This window comes from Salvelinus sp. IW2-2015, linkage group LG22 (genome assembly GCF_002910315.2).
Source record: "Salvelinus sp. IW2-2015 linkage group LG22, ASM291031v2, whole genome shotgun sequence".
Classification (NCBI taxonomy): domain Eukaryota; kingdom Metazoa; phylum Chordata; class Actinopteri; order Salmoniformes; family Salmonidae; genus Salvelinus; species Salvelinus sp. IW2-2015.
The window spans coordinates 10,570,482-10,594,604 of NC_036862.1; the positions used below are offsets into that span (position 1 = coordinate 10,570,482).

Consider the following 24,123-nt stretch of genomic DNA (forward strand, 5'->3'; position numbering starts at 1 on the left):
ATTGATTGATCAACTCATTGGCTGGAAGCAACGTTCCTTACAGTATACAGTAAGCGCTATTTCCAGTTTGATCTCCGATCCAGTAGCGATCCAGGACCAAGGTACAGTAGACATAGAGGAAACACATTTGACTCTTCTAAACACACAGACGCAGTGCACCAAGTAACCATGGCATTGCAGCTGGCGTTTGCACCAGCTATAACATTTTGAAAATGGAAGTTTAGTGCGTTTTAGAATGGTAAAATGTCACCCCTAGCCTATTCCAGACTTTTCCTTATTGGGGTGGGTACTCCCAGCCATAAAAATAGGACTAGATTCTAAATCGATTGGATAGATCTAGGCCTACTTCTATGCTTCCAGCCCTGTACAGCCCAGACAGTGTTTACAGACAGTGCTCGAGGTGGGCCAGGAGCTCTCGATGGTGGCTGGTGGGGTACTGGGCTCGGCAGCTGGGGCACTCTAAGAAGCTCTCGTCTAGCATCTTGGGGACCTGAGAGTGGGAGGTGATGCTCTCTTTGGATGGCTTCGGGGGTGCTGGGGGTCTGCAGTGAGCGCTGGCCTCGTACAGGTGGGACAACTCCCTCTGCCCCTTCTCTGACTCGAGTTTGGCGACGTGGTCKTTTGCCTTGCGTAACTCCTTCAACACCTTGTGGAGCTGTTGTTGTAAATACTGACAGTCTCGCTTCTCATCCTCCAGGTCTTTGGCAGACACCTGGATCTGCTGTTCCAGAATTGTGACGCGTTTCTGCTCCTCGTGCAGGCTCAGTAGGGATTTCTGCAGTAGATTCACCTGTACCAGGAGCTCAGCAGACCTGGTCTCCTTTTCCTCTAGTTTAACCTGGAGCTCTTCCATGTCACCCCACAGATGGCCCTCTCTGTCCCCAGAGCGACGCTTCTCCTTCTGGACACTCTGCCGGATACTCAGCCTCTCCGCCTGGAACTGCTGCCACACCTCTCCCACCTCTCTCTGCTTCTCCTCATACCTACACTGCAGCTCAGACAGTTGTCTCTGGGCTGTATTGACCTGCTCTCTCTGAGTTTCCAGCTCCCTCTTGCTCGTCAGTAACAATTTCTCATAGTGCTTCTGTATCTGCACTGACCTCTCTTCTGAATGGGTGTCTTTATGCTGCTGTGRGAGGGCCTGCTTGGCCTGGTTCAGCTGCTGTTCCAGCCCAAACACCCGGGCCAACACCACCTTCACGTACGCCTCTCTCTGCTGGTCGTAGGCCAACCACTGCTGGTTCTTTTCCAGGGCATCTCTGAGGTGGTCGTGGCTCTTTGCAGTACTGGTGGTGAGTACCTGTCCATCAGCGTCCGGTCTACTATCCAGCTCCTGGCACTTAGCAGACACGGACACCAGCTTGTTCTTAACGTCCTCTGTCTCGGCTTGGAGTGACTGGAAGAGTTTTTTTCTCTGGTTGGCCTCCCTGACATAGTGGTCTATCTGGGCCTGCAGACCGGCCGCTGTCTCACCCCCTGCCGCATGGGCCTGCTGCCAAAGAGAGCAGATTTCCTGGTCTCTGGCCAGCAGCTGCTGAGCGTTCTTCTCCCGTAGAGTCTCCAGTGACAGGATTTTCTCTAATAAAAGCTTGTTATTTCCAGAATCTGATCGTTCTCCTTTCTGAGGACACAGCTCATCCAATGACTTCCTGAGATATGCGTTCTCCTTTCTGAGTTTACTGATCTCCATATAATTTTTAGAGCAACACAGCCTTCCACCTATCTTGTCGACGAAGTTGTCCTTGTTTTTGTTGCTGGATGACATCGTTGCTAAGATAGCTAACGGTAGCTAGCAAATTGCCTCACACAGATGTTGTTGTTAGAATCCAAATCTGATCCCTCCGCTGGCCTTTAAAATTTCCCGCGGTTGATAGCTCCGCCCAGATTACGATGTCTTGCGTTGATCTAGCAACCGTTTGTTTACAACCTGTACTTGAGTTTATTCATTGCAGACAAGACGGCAACATTGTTGCAACTTTTAACACGAACCAGTGTTTCACACCGCACAGTAAAGGTATAGTAAGAAGAGAGATTTAGCTCACTACTTATATTTTACTGACATCTTGCATGCCATGTTTGTTAGCTAGTTTGCTCAAGTTTATGACAACTAGCTAGCTTGCTAACATTACTGTAGCCAGTCCAAAAAAAAAAAAATCCATCCTTGTTAGCTACTGTAGCTAATTGCTATTTAGTTGGTACTTTGCTAGGCTATTTACTAGTTTTGGTAAAACTAATCTGACTTATTGTGTGACATTTGTGATGTTATTTCTTTATTGAAAGGAAAGTTTATTGTTTTTTCCCGCTTCCAGACTGAAATAATTGCAGTGGAGAAATGTCTAGGTTGATGGACCCTCCGCCCAAGTTCCTGCCACCAGAATGGAGGCTTGCAAACCAAATACATTATGGGAATGCGGAGGCTGAGCGTTCACGCTCTGAGCGACTCACGGCTGAGAGTAAGAGGCTGATAGAGGAGAGTGGCATGGCAGCCAAACGCATGCAACAGGATGCCAACAAGAGACTGGGTAAGATGACATCAATTAGAAGAGATGATAACAGAATCTGTTTCTGTCAAAGTAGTGGTTGATCCATCACTGCAAAAACGAATGGTTTGTCTGTTCCACTTTGTAACGACACATACATTACATGACAACCTCTGATAATACCCAACCACACACCATTCTTACCATCCTAMCTCTGTGTTCAGATCAGAGAATCCATGACATCAAGTTCTGGAGGACAGAGCTGGACCAGAAGTTGGGGGAGATTGTCCAGGAGATTGAGGTGCTGATATCCTTTAAAAGCCGCGTGGAGAGAGCCTTGGAGAGCTGTGCCGAGCCCCTCAGAGTCGCCCTGCAGTGCCTGACTGAACGGTGAGGCGTAAACTCCCAATCAGTCAGTTGGAAAATGCAGTGATACACAATTAGGTGGGAAGGAGTCACCAGACTAAGACCAACAGATAAGAAGGAGATCCTTCAGTAGTAGTGCAACCTGGTATCAGAGCATTTCGTATTATGCTGTATGTAAATTCTAGGGATTCCATTTAGTATGATATGTTACGTTTCATATGGTATGTATTAATTTGTGGAGGTGCATCACCCATTTTGTTTGATATGTTACGAATTACAATTCATATTATATGTTACCAATTTGTAAAATGTACAATATGTTATGAATTTGCAAAACGTACAGTGTTACACATTTTTTAAATGTATGATATGTTACAAATTCTGGCTAGGTGGCTAACTTTAGGTTTAGGCTAGGGGTTGGGGTTAAGTTTAGGAGATAGGTTATGGTTAGGGAAAGGGTTAGCTAACATGCTAAGTAGTTGCAAAGTAGCTAACAAGTTGTAAGTAGTTGAAAAGTTGATTATTAGCGAAAATGCTAAAGTTATCCATGATGAGATTTGAATTCACAAACTTTCGGTAGCTTGGTGGGTAGGAGTGTTGGGACAGTAACCGAAAGGTTGCTGGATCAAATCCCCGAGCTGACAAGGTAAAAACCTGTCTTTCTGCCCCTGAGCAAGGCAGGGGCAGAAACCCACTGTTCCCCAGGCGCCTATGACATGGATGTTGATTAAGGCAGTCCCCCTCTAATTCAGAGGGTTATATGTGGAAGACACATTTCAGTTCAATGCATTCAGTTGTACAACTGACTAGGTATCCCCCTTTCCCTAGACGTTCGCGTTATACCCTACTTTTGATTTTTGCCTTAAGTAACCATCTGTCTCCATGTGTGTTTCAGGCAAAGGCGTGTTTCCATTGACCTGGTACATGACGACGTGGAGCGGGAACTGATGAAGGAGAGGGAGGTGATCGAGGGAGTGGCATCACTGCTGAACCGCACCCTGGAGCAGACCATTGAACAGATCAGGTGGGTGAGGGGAGGAAGTGGTTCGTCACACACACACACACGATCAAGTCTTATTATCTCATTATTTTTCTGTTCTGGCTCCAGACTGAACCGCTCTGCAAAGTACTACGTAGAGAAGGACCTACGGGACAAGTTCCAAGCAGAGCAGATTGATGGTTTCTGCTCCATCCTCACAAGCGCCTCCCCGAATATTGACAACGTGACTAGTCAGACATCACTCGCAGTACCAGGGTAAAACGATGACGCTTTGTGTTTGTGCAATGTGGGGCAGTAGGAAATACAATGAAACAAAAGATCATCCTTCTCTTCACCAGGAATGCAGTCTCACCTGCAGCAAAAGTTCTAATTCTACAGACAGAAATAGAAGGCCTGTCACAGTTCTTTGTAATGGATAGTTGGGGCATTCTGCATACAGTAGGTACATTAGAAGCATTATTCCCTTCAGCCAGCAGAGGTCAGTGTAATACCTCCTATAACCACCCTACTTATCTAAACCTTTTCTACCGGTTTTTATTTTTTATTTAACTTTTATTTAACTAGGCAAGTCAGTTAAGAACAAATTCTTATTTACAATGACGGCCTACCCCGGCCAAACCCTAACGACGCTGGGCCAATTGTGCGCCACCCTATGGGACTCCCAATCACGGCCGGGTGAGGTACAGCCTGGTTAACCTGCCGTCCTTTCATGACACGCTGAACAAAAAACATACAACATTTAATCCCTCCAATCCTAGTGCCACTGTGACACCAGAGGAGTGGGAGACCTTCTCCAACATCAACATCCTCAAAGCAGAGCGTGAGAAGAACAACTCCCTGTCGCTGAGGGCTCTGGTGGACAGCCTCCTGGAGCAGACGGCTGCTGACATGCGCAGGCAGKACAACGCTACGGGCACTGCCCTCCGGCTGCAGGTCCAGGAGACCAAGACAGCCAAAGGACAACTAGAGGACCATTTGGTAAAGGTAAGCAAAAATGTGAAAAAGCGTACTTTATATGCTTAACCTAAGCCATTCCCCACCTATGATTAGTTACTGAAGCAATTCCCCCACATTTTAAATTACAGTCATTAAGCAGACGGTCTTATCCTGAACGACGTACAGGCGCAATTAGGGTTACACGTCTTCCTCAAGGGCACGTCGGCAGATTTTGTCACCTAGTCAGCTCAAGGATTTACTGGCCAAACGCTCTTAACCACTCAGTTACATGTCTCCCTGGGATTAGTTACTGTATGATTCCCCTATGATTTTACTTACGGTAATGGATTCCCCCTATGATTAGTTACTGTAATGATTCCCTATGGAATTATTACTGTAATGATTCCCTATGATTAGTTACTGTAATGATCCCCTATGATAATTACTGTAAATGATTCCCCTATGATTAGTACTGTAATGATCCCCATTGATAGTTACTGTAATGATTCCCACTATGATTAGTTACTGTGAATGATTCCCACTATGATTAGTTACTAATGATTCCCACTATGATTAGTTACTGGAATGATTCCCACTATGATTAGTTACTGGAATGATTCCCACTATGATAGTTACTGATGATTCCATGATTATTACTGGAATGATTCCCCCTATGATAGTTACTGGAATATTCCCCCTATGATTAGTTACTGGAATGATTTCCCCCTATGATTAGTTACTGGAATGATTTCCGCACTATGATTAGTTACTGGAATGATTCCCCCTCATGATTAGTTACTGGAATGATTCCTCTATGATTAGTTACTGGAATGTTCCCCCTATGATTAGTTACTGGAATGATTCCCCTATGATTAGTTACTGGAATGATTCCCCCTATGATTAGTTACTGTAATGATTCCCCTATGATTATTACTGAATGATTCCCCTATGATTAGTTACTGGAATGATTCCCCCTATGATTCGTTACTGGAATACAGTGGGCAAAAAATATTTAGTCAGCCTCTTAAAGAAGAGGTTACAGGTCTGTGAGAGCCAGAAATCTTGCTTGTTTGTAGGTGACCAAATACTTATTTCCACCATAATTTGCAAATAAATTCATTAAAAATTCCTACAAGTGATTTTCTGGATTTTTTTCTTTTTGTCTGTCATAGTTGAAGTGTACCTATGATGAAAATTACAGGCCTCTCTCATCTTTTTAAGTGGGAGAACTTGCACAATTGGTGGCTGACTAAATACTTTTTTGCCCCACTGTATATCCCCCATGATTAGTTACTGGAATGATTTCCCTCCTTTCCCCCTTAAAAGGTTCTGTCAGAGGTGGCCAGCCAGGAGTGCAACCTGGAGGCCCTGCGCGTGGCCATCGAAGACAAAGCAGGTCCCCTGAAGGTGGCCCAGACGCGGCTGTCCGCCCGCAGCCAGAGACCCAGCATCGAGCTCTGCCATGACCCGGCCCAGGTCCGCCTGCTCTCCGAGGTCCAGGAGCTCACTGCACACATCAAGAGGTGACGATGCACTCCACTTTCCTGTCTACTGTACCTAACTCTTCCTACTTATCTCTTCTAACCTATCTAGGATCTCTGGCCACTATTTTTACTTCAACTACAAGTCAAGCTATTTTGTAGTACTTTACAGTCATGTTTTAGCTCTGTACGAAGTATAAGATTAGTTATCCTGACACAACCCAGTGATCAGTGATTCCCTATACTCATGGTTTTGTTATACAAACAGGATATCACAGCTTTCATTTCAAGTCTTTTTGTTTAGTAGATACAGCTACAGTATCTCTGGTTAAGAGACTTTTCCGAATGTATTATGTGAATGACATATTGAATGTTTCGCCTATTTGCCATGAGTTGTAGTAGTCTCCCATTGTCCTGTGTTAACCAGACTGCGAGAGGCCCAGGCCCAGTCGGAGATGGAGCTGCTGGCCCTGACCCGCTCCCAGCTGATCCTGGAAGAGGAGATCCAGGTCAAGTCCCACTCCCTCTACATCGACGAGGTCATCTGCACCCAGCTCCGCCAGCCCATCTCCATCCACAGCTTCTGAATACCACTCCCACCATGACAAGCCTGGTCCCTGATCTGTTTGTGCTGTCTTGCATCAACAGATCTGGGACAAGCCTAGACCATGGCCACAGTGGGGCTCTTTAGCTTATGCTGACGTACCCAGGCTAGCATTTTACATTTTACTGATAAATAAAATATGAGGAATACATTGTGATGGAAAGTTGGAGTGCTTGTATTGTTTGCAGCAATTTTAATACAATATTTGGGTTTGAAGAAAAGCAGGATCAGAGTTGTGGGGCGTGTGTTTATTTACAGCGATGGCGGTGTGTGTGTGTGTGATTGTGTATCAAATTGTAGTTCCTTCCTCCTCTTCCTTTAACTGGTGTTAATATAACAAAAAATGCTMTCTTTATGGCCCACATGTCTGTCAGGCAGGAGTCAGAGCATGGGGTAGGAGATGGCGAAGTAGTGGAGCTCTGAGTTGATGAGTTGTCTGTAGCGAGAGTACACCTCCTCCAGCTGCTCATCCTCGTCCTGAGTCTCATATTTGTTGATGTAGATCCGCACCTGGGACACAAACACAAGCAGCTTATAAACCAGACAGTATATTGCTCACATAATACAGTAATGCATGTTGCTATAGCTAGGTACAGCACATGAAGTGTTATCGGTAGTAGAGGAAGGAAAATGGGACCTGCCCCTTTAAGTACTGACAAAGATGACTGCCCAGCTGAAGGCTGTTTCATTTATGACCCAAACAAACTTTAAAAGGCCTGCAATATCCCTGTTCACTGGGCAGGAGAACACAGCAGGCTAGTGTGTGGAGCTTGTGTTAGTAAATCGCTTCAATGCCAGGACATAGATTGGTACGCAGGTCGGCCTTGGCCTAGCTCCCAGAGCTCTGGCTCACCTTGATGGTCCTTAGGATGATCTTATTTTCCAGACGTTTCTGCAGCAGCCGGTCCAGGAAGCTGATGTCCAGGAATGCCCAGACCTTCAAGTAGACCAGCTGGCTGCACAGCAGCACCACATCCAGCAGCTCCTCGTCCACAGACTCGTGGCTGTTGTTCAGGTCCAGGGTCAGTTTCTAACCCCCAGAATGGGGTGGAGAGAGATTCATGACACTTCAAGATGGATTCATGTTTCTTGTTAAAGTAGGAGCGCCACTGACTTCCTATTGACCATTCGTTCTGTGGATTCATTCCGTATCGCGGAAGATCTGCGTAACAATGTAAAGGGCGTTTCCGATTGAGCTGACGTATGCAGCGTTTACTGTGAATGCAATCTCCACGAACGRGGCAACATTAGCTTTAAAATTTACATTTTCCGCGATACTTCTGCAATACAGATTGAATCTAGTCCTTAAGAGTCATGTCTCTTGGACATGACGGTTTCCCTGACAGATTAAGCCTAGTCCTGGACTAAAACACATTCTCAATGGAGATTCTCTTAGTCCAGGACTAGGCTTAATCTGTCTGAACTGCATGGATATAAAAAGACAATGCAGGTACATGAAAAAGCACTTGATACACTGAACATACCGAGCAGACTTTATCGCCACACCAACCAGTAGCCTAAGTGGTGCCATCATCGCTTCATAGCTGACTGCTACTGTGTATTGACGGGTAGAGAAACCAATCCTCACCTGTAAACAGCTCCTGTAGCAGGGCACTAGGTTGGTAAGGGCCGGCTTGGCACTCCAATCTTGTTCACTGAAGTAGCAACTGGTGAGACTGAGCGAGCGCAGCGGGATCTCTCTGAGCAGAATCCTCCCCAGCTTGTCCATGTCGAGGATCCGCTCCACTGTGATATGCACACGGAGGTCGGGACAACGCTGGGCCAGATGGGACCAGGCATCCCCCCAGATCACCTGGATGTGGGGCTCGTGGATATGGCATCGTATGGTGAACGTCTGCAGGGACCCTCCCCCYCCCAGGCTCCTACACGCCGCGGACAGGGCCGCCAGCAGCTCATCCGACAGGCAGCTGTAGTTGAGGGTAAGAGTGCAGAGGCCCTGGAAGCGGTTCATTACCTGGGGGAAGGCGGGGCTGATGAAGACGGCCAGCGGCTGTGAGAAGAAGTCCTCCAGGTTGAGGTGGGTGATGCCGGGCCGGCGGCCCAGGTGGATGTGCTGCTGAGATGCAGCCACGGCCTCCAGCACCTCCAGGCCCTGGGGCAGGTTGAGGCGGGCCCCTCGCAGGCTCAAGTAGCCCAGGCGGGAGCTCTCGCGGCGCAGGTAGAAGGTGAGGCTGCGCACCAGCGCCTTYCGCACGCTACGGCACCAGGCGGTGCGYTCCAGCTCCATGTGGTTGACAGTTAGGCGGCGTAGTCCGCCTCTGGTTTTACGCAGCGCGGCGAGGAAGGTCCTCAGCGTCTGCTGGAAGCGCCGGGACACCAGAGAGTTGAGGGGCTGGGAGAAGCGGATCTCTAGGTCCTCCAGGTAAGKGCCGTAGGTCTTGGCGTAACACACGGCCGTCTCCAGCTCCGAACGGCGGGTCCTGGAGATGCGGCCGGAGAAGTTGAAGGTTCGAACCCTCCAGAGAGAGGGCGAGCGCATGACGTGGTGCCAGTGGAGACACACCAGGGCCGCCTTGACACGGTCGCGGTCACGCAGCCACCAGAACACCTGCCGCAGACACACGTCCGGGAGATTAGCCCAGCCCAGTTTACGCTCCTTATCTTCCTCCGCCTCACCTTCTTCCTCCTCCTCCTCATCCATTATCTCTATTCCTTCATCCTCCCCCTCCTCTTCTTCTTCGTTTTCATCCTCCGAGAGCTGTTCCTCTGGATCCTCGGGGTAATTCATTTACAAGGAAGAAGTTTTGCCAAACCACTAACGTCTCTCAGTATTCATCCACCAAATGTAAAGAAATAGTTCTCCCTGTAGTCTGAAATGTATTCTATGTGACTCTGGGGTTAACTTGGACTACAGAGAAGCAGAGGACACATTGACACATGTCTGTTGGGTGGCCATCAATGTGTCCCAGTTATCACCTGGAAATGACTAGACACCAAAACTGAAGCTCTGGAACCGTCACAGTTTTTATTGTTGTCACCATGAAACCAAAGAGACACCTTYTGACATCACAATAGGAGAAGATAAAACTGGACGGCTCACAGTATTTGGATCCATTATTAACAAAAATATAATATACCTTAAGTGTGCGTACAGCAAAACGTRTTATTGTAAATCAGTTATGTACATTAGTAAACAAATATTAAAATGTAAAACTTTTGATGAGTTCAATGATGGAGAAAACATTCCCATTTTCAGAACATACTGCATTTCAGTTGTAAACAATGTATTATACAACAATCATAWCATAGGACTCTTGTCCTCTTGTAGAGAAGAATCCTGACTAATATAATAAGTCCTAATCTCTTACTATTACCCAAACCGTCCAATCACCAGAAATAACTCAACTGCCTCTGAAATACAGATTTTCGGCAAAAAATAACTTGCGAGTTGCTCAAATAAATCCCGACTAACCTTGTTCATTGTGTTATTAATAATTTGTCAACCACTACGCCAATTCACCATGGAGTATTCCTTCAGAAGTTCTGAGCACGTTGCTCATTTCAAGTTGACATGGATTTGACATTTAGCCTGAAAGAAGAAACAAAACATCCAGTTAGTTTGTCTCTTTTTCATCACTCCAAATGATTAAAAAYGGGACCAGGGTTTGGGTCAATTCCAGGGTTGGAGACTGAATTYAAATGGAATTGACCCTACCCAGAAGGCTACTGTGTTTTTGGGACAGCGCTGTACCTCATGCCATCGTAGTGTGACTACGGGGAGAGCCAGGTGACAGTGGGGACAGGTGCTGATCTGGTCAACATCCCCCTCTCTCCCCTCTTGCCTCCTGCCTTGGGCTGAGAACGATGCAGACTTCATAGAATTGGTCAAACGAGGACTGGGCWGCTCCTGTTCAGCCTCCTCTGATGTGTGGTCACACTCCAGCTAGCAGTTGGGGAAGAGATTTGAACAAGTCATTTAAACACAAAGCTCTTTCCATGGAGAATCTGCATTGAGAATACTTGTTTGTCCAGAAGTAGGCTTAATATAGGTACCGGAAGTGGGCAAAACAAGGAGGAATGATCTGATGATGATGACTTGGGTTCATGCTGTTGAATAAGAACATACCTGATGTTCCGCAATCTCCTCCAATTGGAAAGACCTCATACAGCTCCTGCAAACCACTGCTGTTCGCCTGCCTGCATACAGAAAACACCACATTAGTTTGAATATAACATAACAATGAACACCATTATATCAAACTCATCTGACTGGATAGTGATTATGATTTCCATTTTCCAATGTGTTGAATATTACATATGGCATATCAACTTAAACTGAAGCGTGGGGGTTAGCCTCACTGTTGGAGGATGGCGGGGAGTGGTTATCGGGAACATAGAGGTCAGGGCAGATCTGGGCATGCTCCGGCTGGTCRCTCAGAGTGACGTAGCGTCCGCAGTCGGAGCATTGCTCGGTGCGACTGCCACACGCCACGCTGTGCTCCGCCAAGGCCGACAGCGGCAGCTCCAGCTGGCAGAACTCACAGCAGTGCAGCCTTTCCTTACACTCGTCCGACTGAAAGAGGGGGGAGGGGGTGATTCATTCTGTATAACAATCGTTGTTATACACCTGTATCAATTACAGTTTGATTATGACGATCATGCAGAGGAACTCATTCCAATCCATTCACTGAAACGGCATCGTCATGGTGTGTGTGTGTGTGGCAATGCGGGTGACCGTTGAGCAGTCTCACCTCATGGTCCAGTAGCTGGCAACGCTCCACCTTTTTGTTGCACTTGGTGCATTTCACCTGTGGGAGTGACGAAACGACAATATATCGGAAATAAACAATTGGGCCCTTTATCTATCAACATCTACTCAAGTATTTGGAAGTGATCCTGGTTTCATTACAGCAGAGTGGTTTACCTGGGTGTGCTGTTCCTGATGATGCTGCTCCAATAGCTCTCTGGGAACCGGCTCATCACAGTCTGGACACAGGCATAGGAACCGCTGGCAGTGGGACTCGTGCAAGGCAAAGTTGGACACAGCCACCTCCTTGTGACTGACAGTTGAACACGAGCACAGGAGAAGTGTTAGACACACGACAAGACCACTGACCTGAGTGGGCAGTGGTTTAAAGTACTTAAGTAAAAATACTTGAAAGTAGTACTTAAGTCGTTTTTTGGGGTATCTGTACTTTACTTGATTATTTATATTTTCGACAACTTGCACTTTCACTTTCAAAGATTCTAGACTAGGATTCCATAAGGATTCCATAAAATAAGTAGACGATGCATATATTCTACCAATTCATGCTGAAGAATATCCACTGTTACTTTGATGCTTTCTTTTGAACGTTTTAAATATTAAAATGTTTTAATGATCTCACCACTGGTCACAGACACGGGTTGTGTCCTCTTCCTTGTCTGCCATCGCGGAAAAGCTGTAAATTCTGATCCCAAAACCAGTAGCTACGCCCGACCAAGCAGTATAAAACCAATTGTTTTACGCCCAACTGGTGCGTCCCGTCTCAGGAGACGTAGGAAATAGCATTGTGAACCTAGCGACATTGAGGTCATGTGATCATTCGGCTAATTTTCTAAATAAAAGTCAACCTGAAGAAATGTTACTTGGCTGTTACATTACGTTTTTCAGATTTAAAATCACACAGCAAATATTGTTTAAAGTTACGTAAATATACATTTATTGAAAATAGATTTTTTTCAGTATATATACTGAACAAAAATATAAACGCAACATGTTAAGTGTTGGTCCCATCTTTCATGAACTGAAATAAAATATCCCGGAAATGTTCAAATAGGCACGAAAAGATTATTACTCTAATTTTGTGCACAAATTTGTTTACATCCCTGTTAGTTGGCATTTCTCATTTGCCAAGATAATCCATCCACCTGACAGGTGTGGCATATCAAGAAGCTGATTAAACGGGATTATCATTACACAAGTGCACCTGGTGCCYGTGACAATAAAAGGCCACTCTAAAATGTGAAGTTTTGTCACATAACACAATCCCACAGATGTCTCAAGTTTTGAAGGAGCGTGCAATTGACATGCTGACTGCAGGAATGTCCACAAGAGCTGTTGCCAGAGAATTGAATGTTCATTTCTCTACCATAAGCCACCTCCAATGTCATTTTAGAGAATTTGGCAGTATGTCCAACCGGCCTCACATCCGCAGACCACGTATAACCACACCAGCCCAGAACCTCCACATCCTGCTACTTCACCTGCGGAATTGTCTGAGACCAGCCACCCAGACAGCTGATGAAACAGAGGAGTGTTTCCCTGTAATAAAGTCCTTTGTCACCATTACAAAGGGGGTGTTTTAGTATCCTCAGAACCTCTCCTAATAACATCCAGGTTAAAACCATAGAGATTGACCACATAAGAAACATTTTTCAGCAGAAATCTACTGTCACTTGATAGCATTTTTTTTTCTCCATTAAAGGTCTTCACATCTAATTTATACTGTACCATTTAAACTATACAAGTTGTCACCATACAAGGGGGTTACTTTAGTATCCTCTGTACCTCTCCTAATAACATCCAGGTTAATACCATAGAGATCTACGGCCAAAATCTACCATCACCGCTGACAAAAATGTACATTCTCAACAAACTTTGCAGGTATTCCTAGGAATCACCCAGAGAGCTACCATTCCTTCATCTGGAATAACTTCTTTAAGCACATTGACATCAAATCTGGATCCACCCATATTCTGGATGATAACGCTGCCAACCTCATAGAGGAGTGTGATTCCTTCTAGGAGAAGATCAAAGCTGCTGGAGGAATCGACCTCTTTGTTGGAGACAAATGATGATGATAGGATAGAGTATATTATTATATTTATTCAATTAAATTCTATTCTATTCTAAAGCTGCATGAGGAATTGACCTCTTTGCTGGAGATACGGAGGATGACAAATTACACAACACAACTGCTCAATCAAACAGAAAGACGGACACACCCATGGTAGAATTATATTTCAAGTTTATAGTCTTGTTCAGATATGTCATTGTTACAACAGATAAGATAATGTTTTGTATTGTGGGACACATACTTTTTCAATGACATCCACATGACATGTTGTCATTAAGGCAAGAAACACCACACACACACTAACCAGTTCAGAAAACAATAAAACACTATACTATACTATATAGGGAATAGGATGCAGCCAGTGTTTGTAGGAGTGTCCCCTCACAGCACTGTTGTACATTACAAATGCATCTGTTATCAATGACAAAGTCCGGTGAGAGTAAACTCCACCAATATAGTTATAATATAATCTAATTAACAATGCTGCTATGGTGAGACCACTGCATTACTGGCCATAGAATGTAACTGTGACTGCTATGCTAACCAAACTGTATTCACTCTCTCCCTCTTCCCCTCTCTATCACAGGAGGCTGCTGAGGGGAGAACGGCTCATAATAATGGCTAGAACGAAGCAAATGGAATGGCATCAAACACCTGGAAACCATGTGTTTGATGTGTTTGATACCATTCCGCTGATTCCACTCCAGCCATTACCACGAGCCCGTCCTCCCCAACTAAGGTGCCACCAACCTCCTGTGCTCTGTATATCCATCTCTCTCTCCCTCTTCCCCCTCTTTCCCTGCCTCCCAGGTGAATAAGTTGTTTCTAGGGGAGTGTCTGTACAGGAGGCAGTGCTGTCTCTTTCCCCGGGACTCCCAGTTCATCTGGGCTGTGCTGCAGAACCTCAGCGAGATGGCCATCTACTTCTGGGAGATGGTCGGAATGATAAACAACATGCTCACTCAAAATCCTGTCTCAATAAGTGTTTAGGTGCTTTATCCTCATCTAACCGTGATGCGCATCTAGCACATCTAACCGTGATGCGATTCAAGAGCCTAAATGATTGATTTCTCTCTCTCTCTCTCTCACTCTCTCTCTCTCACTCCCCCATCTCTGCCTCACTCTCCCCTCTCTCTCTCGGTCTCTCTTCAGTCGCTCTGTCTGTCTCTCTCGCCCTCCTCCTCTCTCTCCCAGGCAGGAGAGTCTGTCCTTAGTGGTCTGGCAGGCTGTAAGATCCTGATGGTGCTGTCAAAAGTTTGAGACAGAGACCAGGCTTTCCATGAAGGAGTTTGATAAACTGGCCAAAGGTAGGTTAGCCTTTATCTTTGCTAAATAAAAGTAACAGGATAATGCATACTACAGATAATTATGTGCTGCAGCATTTTGGGCTGAGAAGTGTTGAGGGTTAACCCCTTCCTCTCTCTCTCTAGATGTGTTCAGTGTCTGCTACCAGAGCAGTGAGAGCTGCTCCTTCCCCCTCCACGTGAAGTCTCCCGTGTGGGGCTGAGCTACCTGTGTGCAGATGGCCACCGCAGCCGACACCCGTCCGCCTCTTCAGCCACGACGGCGTGCAGCTCAGAACTAAACACAGGGGTCAGGGTGTGTGTGTGTGTTTGTGTGTCATTCATCTTTATAAAACTAACCAGACCTTTAGATTTGAAGTTTGTCAGGACTAACTGCTAAATTTTTCTTGAAATGCTTGTAGAACAATAGATATTAAATGGGAAATGTTTTGTGTTGTACTGTTCAAGCAAAAACAAAACAAAAACGAACTGATACAATAAAGCCATTATCAACCATTCTCATCAGTGCATTATGTCACCGTCAGGTTTGAGAAACGTATCTACAGAACATCTCTCTCCCAGAGGAGCCCGCCAGGTGTCAGATGTTCCAGCTCCACCTGGGCAACACCACCCCCAGCCTGAGTGATGCAGTCCTGCGTACGCTCGCCAAGAAGACAGAAGGCTACTCTGGGGCCGACATTAGCATCATTGTACGAGATGCCCTCATGCAGCCTGTCAGGAAAGTGCAGTCAGCCACACACTTCAAAAAGGTCATTTATACACATGATATAGTAAGTCTATTGCAGTCGACTCTTGCATACCACACTTAAGGTGATTCTTTATCTCTACTTTTGAGGAGATTTATGATCGTTTTTGTTGTTGCTTGTGATGGTACTATAGGTGAGAGGGCCATCCTGTACCAACAGTCAATTGACGGTGGATTACCTTCTGACCCCGTGCTTGCCGTCCATAGAATTGACCTGGATGGACGTSCCTAGCGACAAGCTGCTGGAGCCCACCGTCTGCATGGTGAGAAACACACATWCACAGCACAGAGATACTCACWATGTCCACTGACATTCACTGCTCACAAACATACTGGAACATGCTGTTTCAACATTCACTACTCCTTACACTGTCTTTCCTCTCAAGGCCCGTCCGTTATTATAGTTTTGGGTTTTTGGATTTGTTTTTTTTTCTATTATTTTGACGATTTTGATTTGGAATTCAGTTTTCATTTCAGTTAGTCTTCAGATCCAATGTACGCGTGTTTTATTTCGTTTAAAAATCTGTTTTGTTTGAATATGATTGTTGTTTTAGTTTTAGTGTTAGGGACAGAAAGAAGCCTATGCGAGGGAGGATAGGATCCATTTACAGTGGTTTCAGAAAGTATTCACACCCCTTGACTTTCTCCACATTTTGTTGTGTTAGAAAGTGGGATTAAAATGAATCTGTCATTTTTTAGCAACGATCTGCACAAAATACTCTGCAATGTCAAAGTGGAAGGAAAATTATAACATTTGTAAAAAATAAAACATTAATATATCTTGATTAGATAAGTATTCAACCCCCTGAGTCAATACATGTTAGAATCACCTTTGGCAGTGATTACAGCTGTGAGTCTTTCTGGGTAAGTCTCTAAGAGCTTTGCACATCTGGATTGTGCAACATTTGCCCATTATTCTTTTAAAAATGAATCAAGTTCTGTCAAATTGGTTGTTGATCATTGCTGGACAACCATTTTCAGGTCTTGCCATAGATTCTCAAGCAGATTTAAGTCAAAACTGTAACTCGGCCACTCAGGAACATTCACTGTCTTCTTGGTAAGCAACTGCAGTGTAGATTTTGCCTTGTGTTTTAGGTTATTGTTCTGCTGAAAGGTGAATTCATCTCCCAGTGTCTAGTGATAGCAGACTGAATCAGGTTTTCCTCTAGGATTTTGCCTGTGTTTAGCTCCATTCCGTCTCTTTTTTTATCCTGAAAAACTCCCCGGTCCTTAACGATTACAAGTTTACCCATAACATGATGCAGCCACCACTACGCTTGAAAATATGGAGAGTGGTAGTTACTCAGTAGTGTTGCATTGGATTTGCCCCAAACATAACATTTTGTATTCAGGACAAAAAGTGAATTGCTTTGCCCCATTTTTTGCAGGATTACTTTAGTGCCTTGTTGAAAACAGGAAGCATGTTTTGGAATATGTTTTATTCRGTACAGGCTTCCTTCCTTTCACTCTGCCAATTAGGCTAGTGTTGTGGAGTAACTACAATGTTGCTGATTCATCCTGAATTTTCTCCTATAACAGCCATTAAACTCTGTATCTGTTTTTTGTCACCACTGGCCTCATGGTGAATTCCCTGAGCGTTTCCCTTCCAATCTGGCAACTGAGTTAGGAAGGATTCCTGTATCTTTGTAGTGACTGGGTGTATTGATACACCATACAAWATGTAATTAATAACTTCACCATGATCAAAGGAATATTCAATGTCTGCATTTTAACATTTTAAATTACCAATAGGAGCCCTTCCCTGCGAAATATTGGGAAACCTCCCTAGTCTTTGTGATTGAATCTGTGTTTGAAATGCCCTGCTTGACTGAGGGACTTTGCAGAGAAGTGTGAGGTACAGAGATGATAACACTAGTATTGCACACAGAGTGAGTCCTACAACTTATTTATTTCATTAGATGTGATTTATGTCCCTAATTACGTTTTTGAACATGCACTGATTGCATCATTTATTTCATTTACCCACCTTGGCAGAGTACCTATTTACACACAACCACTAGAACTCAACAATTAGCCTCAATACTTCCTAAATAGCATGAAAAGTGGAGGGTAGGATCAGAAAAACAGATCGCATCTCTAAACAGGCAAAATGTTAGTCTACTAACTACAATTTGTGACATTGTGTTCAAGTAAACGGAGGATTTTTATTTTGAAGCTTTTTTGCGCGATTTGGACCCGTTAATATCGCTTAATGTCGCTTATTTCACGGAGCTATGAGAAAGACAGGTTGTGAACGAACATGCTCGGAGTTTCACTTGTCTGTTCATCATAAATAGAAACCGAAAGCATCGACTCAATGACTCCCTCTCTCCATTTTTCCGCGGCTGTGAGAGGCGCGCCACCCAATGGCCTATAATAACCCGTCATTGGTGACCGTGTTGCGACTGAATTACGGTAATAACCTAATTTAGGGMGGCCATTGCGGTGCTAGCCTACATCATCACTTTATTTTTATTTATTTTATTTAACCTTTATTTAACTAGGCAAGTCAGTTAAGAACAAATTCTTATTTACAATGACCGCGTAATGCGGATATGGGGCTATTAAAAAAAAAAATATATATAAATATAGGACAAAACACACATCAAGACAAGAGAGACAACACAACATACAGAGAGASCTAAGACAACAACATAGCAAGGCAGCAACACATGACAACACAATTACATGGAAATTAACTATTTTTCTACTTATGTTCAAGTGCATCCAAACCAGGTATAATTTGAAATGCGAGGCTGTGTTGTTTTACTGTGCATGCATGGCCCTTTTTAGGGATAGCCAGGCCCTACACGCTAACTGATTATCAGTGCACTTCCTGCCCCAGCACTCGGCCATCACCTCCACTCTGCGTTGGCTGTTGAAGAACGAGATGTACTGGGCCTGGACACCCAACTATGCACAGGTTGTCCACTCTCTCAAAGAACTCCTGACCACTTCACCTGTCCTGGACAACTTTAACCTCACCAGCCCAACTCTGGTCACCTGTGACGCGTCAGCCACAGCAGTGGGAGTGGTCCTCTCTCAACTTCAGGATGATGTTGAGAAGCCAGTGGCTTTCACATCTCCCACATTGAGCCCCACCGGACAGAAGTACTCCGTTGGAGAGAGGGAGGCATTAGAATGCGRCTGAGTCTGCGAGCGGTGTAACATTTACCTCTACGGACGTTCTTTCACCCTACGCAACAACCACCAAGCCCTCACAGCCTTGATGTCTACCTCCGGGTCGTGTCACAAGCCCCTCCGCATGTACCGCTGAGTAGACGGCCTCCAGCCGTATAACTTTAAGCTGCAATTTATGCCGGGCAAGTACAATGTGGTGGCCGACCTCCTAGTCGCGCTCAGTTCCCCTAGACTCCACTTGTGCCCAGGTTGACTCAGAGGAGGACCTCATCCAGCTCCTACTCTCACCTCTCCAAGACACAGTGTCGCTCAAGGAGCTGACCCAAGAATCAGCCAACGACCCCATCTTCACGACCTTGCGGGAATACGTAGCCAATGGCTGGCCGGCACAGGTCTCGTCGGAACTCCAACCATATGCAAGGTTCGAACATGAGTTGTCATGCTGGAATGACACATGGCTGGCTCGCGGAAACTGTATCGTCATACCAAGCGTCCTCAGAGGATGAGTGTTGGCCATGGCTCATGAGGGCCACCTTGGCATTGTGAAGCTGAAGCAGCGCTGCCGGGACCTGGTGTGGTGGCCGGTCATCGATCATGATATCGAAGGGCTAGTACGTGACGGTGCTCAATGTCTTGTAGGTGGAAAGACAGGCCCAACTCCGCCACCACCAGTGCAGTCACTGGCCTGGCCCTCCCGTCCGTGGGAACATATCCAACTAGACATCTGCAATGAACGCTCTTACATCCAAAGCAAGGGGATCAAGCACATCAGAACAGCCTWCTACTACGCCCATGCCAACGGGGGGGGTTCAGTCGAAACCCTGAAAAATGGACTGAGAGCCCACCTAGCTCAGGGTAGCTCCTTCACTGCGTCCTTATTGCAAACTCTGCTGCACTACAGAGCTGCTCACCACTCCACCYCCAGAGTCTCTCCTGCCAAGCTTATGTTAGGACGTGAACTAGAGCTGCCCCTACACAGACTCCGTCGCTATTGGCAACCCGACAGCCTCGACAGGCAATGCAGCAGTGCAAAGCCAACAGAGTAAAAGTCAGGAGCGCTACAACCAAAGAAAGAGAGCACGGCTTCCAGCTGGGCCTCCCGAGTGGCGCAGAGGTCTAGTTGCGTCACTACAGATCCTGGTTCGATCCGAGGCTGTGTCGCAGCCAGCCACGACCGGGAGACCCATGAGGCGGCGCACAATTGGCCCAGCGTCGTCCGAGTTAGGGGAGGGTTTGGCTAGCCGGGTTGTCCTTGTCCGCTCTGGAGACTCCTGTGGAGGGCCGGGCACAATGCACGCTGACACGGTCGCCAGGTGTACAGTGTTTTCTCCGACACATTGGTGCGGCTGGCTTCCGGGTTAAGCAAGCCTTGTGTCAAGAAGCAGTGTGGCTTGGCGGGGTCGTGTTTCGGAGGACGCACAGTTCTCGACCTTTGCCTCTCCCAAGTCCATACGGGAGTTGCAGCACTGAGACAACACTGTAACTACCAATTGGATATCACGAAATTGGGGAGAAAAAGCGGTAAAAACATCAGCTGGGCCCAGCAACATTTCAWCTGGTTGACGGCTCTCGCTGGCATGCCAGCCGACTGAGGAAGGTGCCACCTCCTGCATGTCCTCACTCTGCCATTGATGCCACTTTGAGTGGTTCACTACCGGTTGCACACACTCCCTTGGCCTCACCTGAAAGGGGGATACCTAGTCAGTTGTACAACTGAATGCCTTCAACTGAAATGTGTCTTCTGCATTTAACCCCTCTGAATCAGAGAGATGCGGGGGGGGGGGGCTGCCTTAATTGACATCCACGTCTTCGGCGCTGGGGAACAGTGGGCTAACTGCCTTGCTCAGGGGCAGAACGACCTTGTCAGCTCGGGGATTCGATCCAGCAACCTTTCYTTTACTGGCCCAATGCTCTAACCATTAGAAGTACAAGTGCCAGCCCCACAGCACCTGATGCTGACACTGCAGCACCCGTTCTGCAGGCCTGTAAGGGTGCGCTCTCGACCTGCTCACCTTCAAGACTTTATCAATTCCTTTCATGCCTAGTTTAAAAGAGGGGGGATGTTGTGTTCATCACTGATTGTCTAATATAACATCCAGGATTTGTATCATCGATTGGACATTCTATTTTGTTTATATGTTTTTTCATTGAGATAAACGTCAGCTTCAACTGAGAACAAGTGTTTATTGTTTATTTTTTAAACTTTTTTTCCTTTTAATTTTCCTTTTTTTTATGTGGTAGATCAGCTTTAATATTGCAGATTGTAGCTTCCATCAATGTAATTGTCTGCATCACWAATTTTGGGTAGTGTAGACATTTCCATATATTTTAGTTAGCTGCATGTATGACATAACTCCACCAGTGGTATTTATGATATAATTTACGAAGATTATACCTTTTTTTTTTTTTTATGTTTTTTTAAATCAATTAGTATATTTGAGTTTAACCACAATATTTGTTGTATTATTTGTTCTGTCTTTTCTCGTGGATTAAATTGAAATTACAACCAATTTTCTGTGTCTTGTTTTTAAAATAATGATATTTGGGAGATGATTTCCTTTTCAAATAACTGGAAGTGAGAGATTGTAATCTGAATAAAGTGAGAGATTATAATCTGAATAAAGTGAGAGGTTGTAATCTGAATAAAGTGAGAGGTTGTAATCTGAATAAAGTGAGAGGTATTGAACAAAGTGAAGTGGTTGGTAATCTGAATAAAGTGAGAGGTTGTAATCTGAATAAAGTGAGAGGTTGTAATCTGAATAAAGGGGAGAGGGTTGTAATCTGAATAAAGTGAGAGGTTGTAATCTGATAAAGGGAGAGGTTGTAATCTGAATAAAGTGAGAGGTTGTAATCTGTAAAGGGAGAGGTTGTAATCTAAATAAAGTGAGAGGTTGTAATCTGAATAAAGGGAGAAGGTTGTAATGCTGAATAAAGGGGAGAGGTTGTAATCTGAATAAAGGAGAGGTTTGAATCTGAATAAAGGTGAGAGGTTGTAATCTAAATAAAGTGAGAGGTTGTAATCTGAATAAAGGGAGAGGTGTAATCTGAATAAAGGGAGAGGTTGTAATCTGAATAAAGTGAGAGGTTATAATCTGAATAAAGGGAAAAAGGCCTTTCTTGAACTAGTAGACTTCTTACTAATTTTCTAGAGAACCAGTTTGGATTTTGTATAACAAGTGTTTATTTAATTTTTTTTAAACATAACAAGCTCGCCTTGACTGACAGCTCTTTGAAACTTGTGGTCATTGCCAGGTAAAAAGGTAAACAGTTGGCCACATGCAAAAGGCTCTCATGGTCAACAGAGCTGATCATGTGTTGGATATCAGACAAACAGCAGCAATACACAATTWAKTTTCTATTGTTTTGTAACTACACTGAACAAAAATATAAACGRAACATGTAAAGTGTTGGTCCCATGTTRCATGAGCCGAAATAAAAGATCCCAGAAATGTTCCATAAGKACAAAAAGCTTATTTCTCTCCAACTTTGTGAACAAATTTGTTTACATCCCAGTTAGTGAGCATTTCTCCTTTGCCAAGATAATACATCCACCTGACAGGTGTAGCATATCAAGAAGCTGATTAAACAMCACAATCATTACACAGGTGCACCTTGTGCTGGGGACACTAAAAAGTCACTCTAAAATGTGCAGTTTTGTCACACAAKYCAATGCCACATATGTSTCAAGTTTTGAGGYAGCGTACAATTGGCATGCTGACTCCATGAATGATAATTCTAGAGAATTTGTCAGTACGTCCAACCGGCCTCACAACCYCAGACCAAGTGTATYGCGTCATGTGGGCGATTTGCTGATGTCAACGTTGTGAACAAAGTGCCCCATGGTGGGGTTATGGTATGGGCAGGCATAAGCTACGGACAATGGACATAATTGCATTTTATCGATGGCAATTTGAATGCACAGAGATYCCATGATGAGATCCTGAMGCCCATTGTCGTGCCATTATTCCGCCACCATTACRTKATGTTTCAGCATGATAATGCATGGCCCCATTTCACAAGAATCTGTACACAATTCCTGGAAGCTGTCCCAGTTCTTCCATGGCCTGCATACTCACCAGACATGTCACCCATTGAGCATGTTTGGGATGCTCTGGATCGACGTGTTCGACAGCGTGTTTCAGTTCCCGTCCAATATTCAGCAACTTCGCACAGCCATTAAGAGGAGTGGGACAACATTCCACAGGCCAGTTCATATGAACTGTAACTCAGTAAAATCGRAGAAATTGTTGCATGTTGCGTTTATATTTTTGTTCAGTATAAATGAAAGGAGCATACAATAAGTGTACTGGACAATGTATTGGTGCCTCTGCATTAGCATTATAAATGACAATATGTTCAGAATTGAATGTTTTGATCAGACTTTTATTTGATCATTTACAGCATCGCCGAAATATTGATCAACGTGAACACTCATGAGAAATAAAGGTGATAAATAATGGTGAGACATCATTTTACATTTTAAATAAAATGATCAGCGCCATAAGCCTAATAGAAGCACCCAGCCACCCTACAGTGTAGGGCATCTCCCGTCCGAATGCTTGAAAAAAACAATACAAAGTAACGAAATGTGATATCATATCCRGTAGAAGTTAATTACTTGCGCCTTGATCACCTGACAGCGTCATTGCGTTTTGACACACCAGAAGTCCATTCATTTCTAATGGAAATGGCTGCGTTTGCCTTGCAGCGCTGCGTTGCAGAGGCAGTTGCAGTGCGTTCGGTGGGGTGCATACGTTGGATTTATCTAACTTATGCGCCAAACTGTCTGCATAGACGGCTTGACAAAAATGGTACAGAAGGTGAATGTTGAACTTTTGTTGCATACATATCCAGATGATGCTGAGTACCATTGTGCGCAATGAAGCTATCAGTGTGATTGAGGCGTTAGGCTTTAGGAAAATCAACCAACTACAGAGATTGATAAGGAGGGACGCGGGAGAAGAGGTGGACCTGCTTCAATCAAGCAGGCTTCAGTCAACCACTTTGGTCATCCCCAAAGATTGAAGCGGGAGACAAATCCAGCTATGGCCTCCTCCTTGTCAGGCCTCTCACACTGGGTAGACAGGGGTCCTCTCACACTGGGCAGACAGGGGTCCTCTCACACTGGGCAGACAGGGGTCCTCTCACACTGGGCAGACAGGGGTCAAACTACAGGCTGCGTAGAAAGGCTTCTGGATCTCCTCTTCAAGGTCACCTTGATCCAGGACTGTAGTGGGGAAGCTGTGTGAGCTGTCCATCCAGGACC

At 45.1% G+C, this 24,123-nt stretch overlaps 3 protein-coding genes and 1 pseudogene across 3 annotated transcripts; 1 reads left to right on the forward strand and 3 right to left on the reverse strand.

Moving 5' to 3' along the window:
- Positions 1-368: 368 nt before the first annotated feature.
- LOC111949854 (centrosomal protein of 55 kDa pseudogene) lies at positions 369-1,974 on the reverse strand (annotated as a pseudogene).
- On the forward strand, positions 1,927-7,024 carry tekt1 (tektin 1). Its single transcript, XM_023967191.2, has 8 exons — positions 1,927-2,014; positions 2,310-2,522; positions 2,705-2,870; positions 3,742-3,870; positions 3,955-4,101; positions 4,605-4,830; positions 6,109-6,305; positions 6,691-7,024. Exons 2-8 carry the CDS (start codon positions 2,333-2,335, stop codon positions 6,848-6,850), a joined length of 1,215 nt encoding a protein of 404 aa, XP_023822959.1. The 5' UTR covers positions 1,927-2,014; positions 2,310-2,332; the 3' UTR covers positions 6,851-7,024.
- A 134-nt stretch (positions 7,025-7,158) lies between these two features.
- Positions 7,159-9,701, reverse strand: LOC111949857 (F-box only protein 39-like). The gene is made up of 3 exons (XM_023967194.2): positions 8,456-9,701; positions 7,721-7,897; positions 7,159-7,377 (listed from the first exon to the last, which is right to left on the reverse strand). Exons 1-3 carry the CDS (start codon positions 9,614-9,616, stop codon positions 7,249-7,251), a joined length of 1,467 nt encoding a protein of 488 aa, XP_023822962.1. The 5' UTR covers positions 9,617-9,701; the 3' UTR covers positions 7,159-7,248.
- Positions 9,702-9,971: 270 nt separating this feature from the next.
- Positions 9,972-12,360, reverse strand: LOC111949856 (XIAP-associated factor 1). Its single transcript, XM_023967193.2, has 7 exons — positions 12,216-12,360; positions 11,753-11,888; positions 11,580-11,636; positions 11,188-11,401; positions 10,955-11,025; positions 10,580-10,771; positions 9,972-10,417 (listed from the first exon to the last, which is right to left on the reverse strand). The coding sequence occupies exons 1-7, from the start codon at positions 12,257-12,259 to the stop codon at positions 10,385-10,387; spliced, it is 747 nt and encodes a 248-aa protein (XP_023822961.1). The 5' UTR covers positions 12,260-12,360; the 3' UTR covers positions 9,972-10,384.
- Between the last annotated feature and the right edge of the window lie 11,763 nt (positions 12,361-24,123).